The 3,732-nt window shown below is 44.2% G+C and overlaps 1 protein-coding gene across 4 annotated transcripts in view; it reads right to left on the reverse strand.

The window, feature by feature from the left end:
* Positions 1-3,732, reverse strand: part of Wdyhv1 (WDYHV motif containing 1) — a 23,094-nt gene that overhangs the window by 13,173 nt on the left and 6,189 nt on the right. For all 4 annotated transcript variants that reach the window (XM_004634437.2, XM_023718783.1, XM_023718785.1 and 1 more), the window contains exons 2-3: positions 2,487-2,586; positions 416-466 (exon numbers count right to left, since the gene is read on the reverse strand). In XM_004634437.2, the coding sequence (XP_004634494.1) occupies positions 416-466; positions 2,487-2,586 (151 nt within the window). The remainder of the gene's footprint in view (positions 1-415; positions 467-2,486; positions 2,587-3,732) is intronic.

A 3,732-nucleotide genomic window follows, 5' to 3' on the forward strand; every position in this document is an offset into this window, starting at 1 on the left:
AAATGAATGAAAACTGGGTGTGGTGGTACACCCCTGCAATCCCAGCACTCCTGGAGGCTGAGGCAGGAGGATCACTGAGAGTTCAGCCCAGCCTGAACTACGTAGCATAAAATTTTATTTTATTTAAAAAAATAAACAAATAAAATAAAATAAATGAAGTGTGTTGAAGATCACAATTAATCTCCCACACTGGCCATTTAAAGCCATTTCTCTAATAATACCAAAATTAAACTTAAAGAAGCAGGGCAAACATCTGCAAGCCCAGTACTTAGGAGAGTGAGGCTGGAAGACTGTAAGTTTGAATCACAATTAAGAGAGACCCCTGTCTCAAAATAAAAAACAAAAGCTGGCTGGAGGTCTAGGCCTTGGAGGCAATCTCCAGTGTGGGGGAGCTCCCACACAGGGGGTGTCTTACCCAGATCACGGGCCCATTTCCAGGTCTGGCCTGCTGCTTCCAGATAGGTACCTGTGAACACAGTGCACGCCACCAGCTGCAGTAACCACTCCTAGATACTGCAGCGCAGCACACGAGTGAGAAACAAAACCTTTCTGATCAGCTGACAAGATGAAAGAATAAACATGAAGAAAGCCAAACCCTTCTCAGTAGAAGAGTTCTCAACAATGAGAGTTCATAAGAACATAAACCAGGCGTGGTGGCACAAACCTGTAATTCCAGCTAGTTAGGAGGCTGAGGCAGGAGGGTTGCAAGTTCCAGGCTGACCTATGAAATGAGATCCCATCTCAAAATAAAAGATACAAAAGGGCTAGTGACATAGCTCAGGGGAACAACACCCCTGGGCTTAAGCTGCAGTACAATATAAAGGAAAAAAAGCTCTCTCACACCTAAGAGACTTAATCTTTATAAATACACTATTCTAGGGAGCTGGGGAGATGGCTCAGTAGAATAAGCACATGCGTGGCAAGCATACTATTCCATAGTCTTTTTTTTTTTTTTTTTTTTCTGGTCTCTTAAATATAGTCCCTTGCTTTTAAGTCTACAAATAAGGTACTAAATATTTCTAACTCAATTGTGTCCTGTAAGAGAAAAAAAACCCTCATTCAAATACCAACGAGCCAGGTCTGGCAGCACACACCTGTTCTCCCCACACTCAAGAGGCTGAGGCAGAAGGATCACCATGAGTTTGAGGCCCGCTTGGCCCGCATAATGAGTTCAAGGCCAGCCTGAACTACATAGTGAGAACCGATGGAGACCACTATGCAGCAGCTCTGAGCAAGATTTAAATTAACCAACTGGGTTACTTTGGAGTGTTCCGGGCCTAGGCCCCTTGTCTAGAGATGGGACTCCTAGCAAGTGAACCTCTGCGAGTCACTGGTCCTTGCTGGGGCTTGTAGTGGCCTGGGATGCTGTGATGCCTCAAAACAAGACAAGGTCATAGCTAAGGACAGAGACTGGGAGACTGGGGGCCTGATTGTTGCAGGCAGCCAAATTAGATAGAAATATTATAGGCAGTCAGACAGGGCCAGGCCCTCGAAGGAGATAACACAGAAGCCAAGATACCTGACAACTGTGGGAGGGAAGGATGCTCCCGCTGTGAGCCAGACCCAAAGACCAAAGATCATGCAAATGCTGACCTCCCTAAAGATTAGCATCATTACCCTAAGAAAGCCAGGAAGAATCTTTATCTGATGGTCACCAGATAAAGACCTGTTTTACATTCACGCCCGCCTGCTTTGTGACTCCCTCCCCATTTGGTCCTGGACATAATCAATTTTCCCTGAGCAATGGTGCTTGTAATCCCATTGACTGACCATAGTTGTGTCCCACCCACATCCACCTACGCAAGTTCCCCCTTCCTCCAATTTAGCCCCACATGATTTTACATCATAAAAGTCCCTGGAAGAAACAGCTTCCGGAGCAACAACCTGCTGGGTCCACTCTCCTGTGCTCTCGGACAGGAGCTGTCTTTCCCTCAATAAATATATTCTGTTCATAACTTCCGTTTGTTCCTAAAATTCATTCTTCGGTTTTACAGAACACGAGCTCTTGCAGGTCAGGTCGGGAGGTCGCTTTTCCCTCTGTCACTTGGAGGTCACCCGCCCGAGAGATCATTTTTCCCTCTGTCACTTGGAGGTTCCCACTGTCACTTGGAGGTTCCCTGTGTCACTCGGAGGTCACCCACCCAAGATCAGTTTTTCTCCCTGTATCATGATCACTCTGCAGTAACTAAGGGATAATATTAACACGCTAAGGCCCCATCTCAAAAAGACAAATAACAAAAAACAAAGCAAAACAAACAAAAAAACTAGCTTTACAGTGCGGCAGTACCCACAAGGCAGTTGAAGCAGCACTACACCCTGCCATATTTAGCTTCTAAGGTAATCCTAAACTTGGTTCCTTTCAGCAATTGCTCATCAACGTACCATTCGGGGCCGGGGAGATGGCTCAGTAGGATAAGCTCTCGCCTGGCAAGCACAAGGGCCCGAGTTCAAGCCCCAGTTCCGCAAAACAATAAAAACAAACTTACCATCTTCTTCTCATTTGATATGAAGACAGCGTAACACTCTTCTAAAGGATACTGGTCATGGTTTTTGATGTATTCACAGAGCTTCCAAATGTTTTCTTCACTGAAATAAAACAATGGTTTAGTTAATATAATCAAAAATGAGCACTGTGTGTCTTTCAGAATTTTTTCAACAAAAAGATGGATGACAACATTAAAAAAAAGATCCGGACAGCCATCAAACATCTCCTCCAACCGTTGCCTAACACCTGAAAATCCTAACAAGCTGCTACGCAACCTCAAACATATGTGCACATACATGTCAGAATTCTAGAAGAAGAGTACGTCAAACCAAAGATTGCATGTCACAAGAAATCCTAAAGATCAAAGCATAAATTAATGCAACTGAGACTAAGAAAACAATACAAGGCCAAGCGTGATGCCACATGCCTGCAATCCCAGTATTTGGGAGGCTGAGACAGGAGGACTGAATGAATCAAGGAACTGAAAAATTGATCTTCTGAAAAATTAGCAAGGCCCTGAGTTCAATCCCTGATACCACAAAAAAAAAAGAGAAAAATTAAATAACACTGATAAACCCTTAGCGAAACTTTTCAAAAAATAAAAAGAAACACATAACTCAAATCAACACAATAAGGAATGAAAAGGGTAAAATCACAATAGATCCTGTAGAAATTCAGAAAATCAAAGAACTACTTTGACAGCATGTATTCTAATAAGACAGAAAATTCCGAAGACACGGACAGCTTCCTAGATACATATGAATTACTAATGCTGATCAAGAAGATACAAAAATTCTAAACAATCCAGTATCAGTCAAAAACAGCAACCTAACAACAAAGAAAAGCCCAGGTGCAGTCGGATTCATTGCTAAATCCTACAAGAATTTTAAGGAGTTTTTCCCCTCCAAGTGCCTGCAGAGCAGGCTTGGCTGGCTGCAGTTGTGGGGTGAACCCCAGCAACCTGAGCCCGACTGCTTTGTGGGAGCAGCCAGTGAAGGAGCTGAGCGGGGCAGGCCCGGCCTCCGAGAGCTTTAGAAAACAGCTGACGCTGACACTGCTTTCAGGGGAGCAAAGCTGCTACCATCCCTGGAAAACCTCCAGAAAATTACAATAGAAAGTCCTTATCTTAATCTGATAAAAGCCATCTGTGGGGGCTGGAGAGATGGCTCAGTGGTCTAAAGCACCTACTTGGAACAAGCTTAGCAAAAGCATCAGGGACCGCGGTTCAATCCCCCAGCACCACATGC

This window comes from Octodon degus, unplaced genomic scaffold (genome assembly GCF_000260255.1).
Source record: "Octodon degus isolate 3935 unplaced genomic scaffold, OctDeg1.0 scaffold00062, whole genome shotgun sequence".
Taxonomy (NCBI): Eukaryota; Metazoa; Chordata; class Mammalia; order Rodentia; family Octodontidae; genus Octodon; species Octodon degus.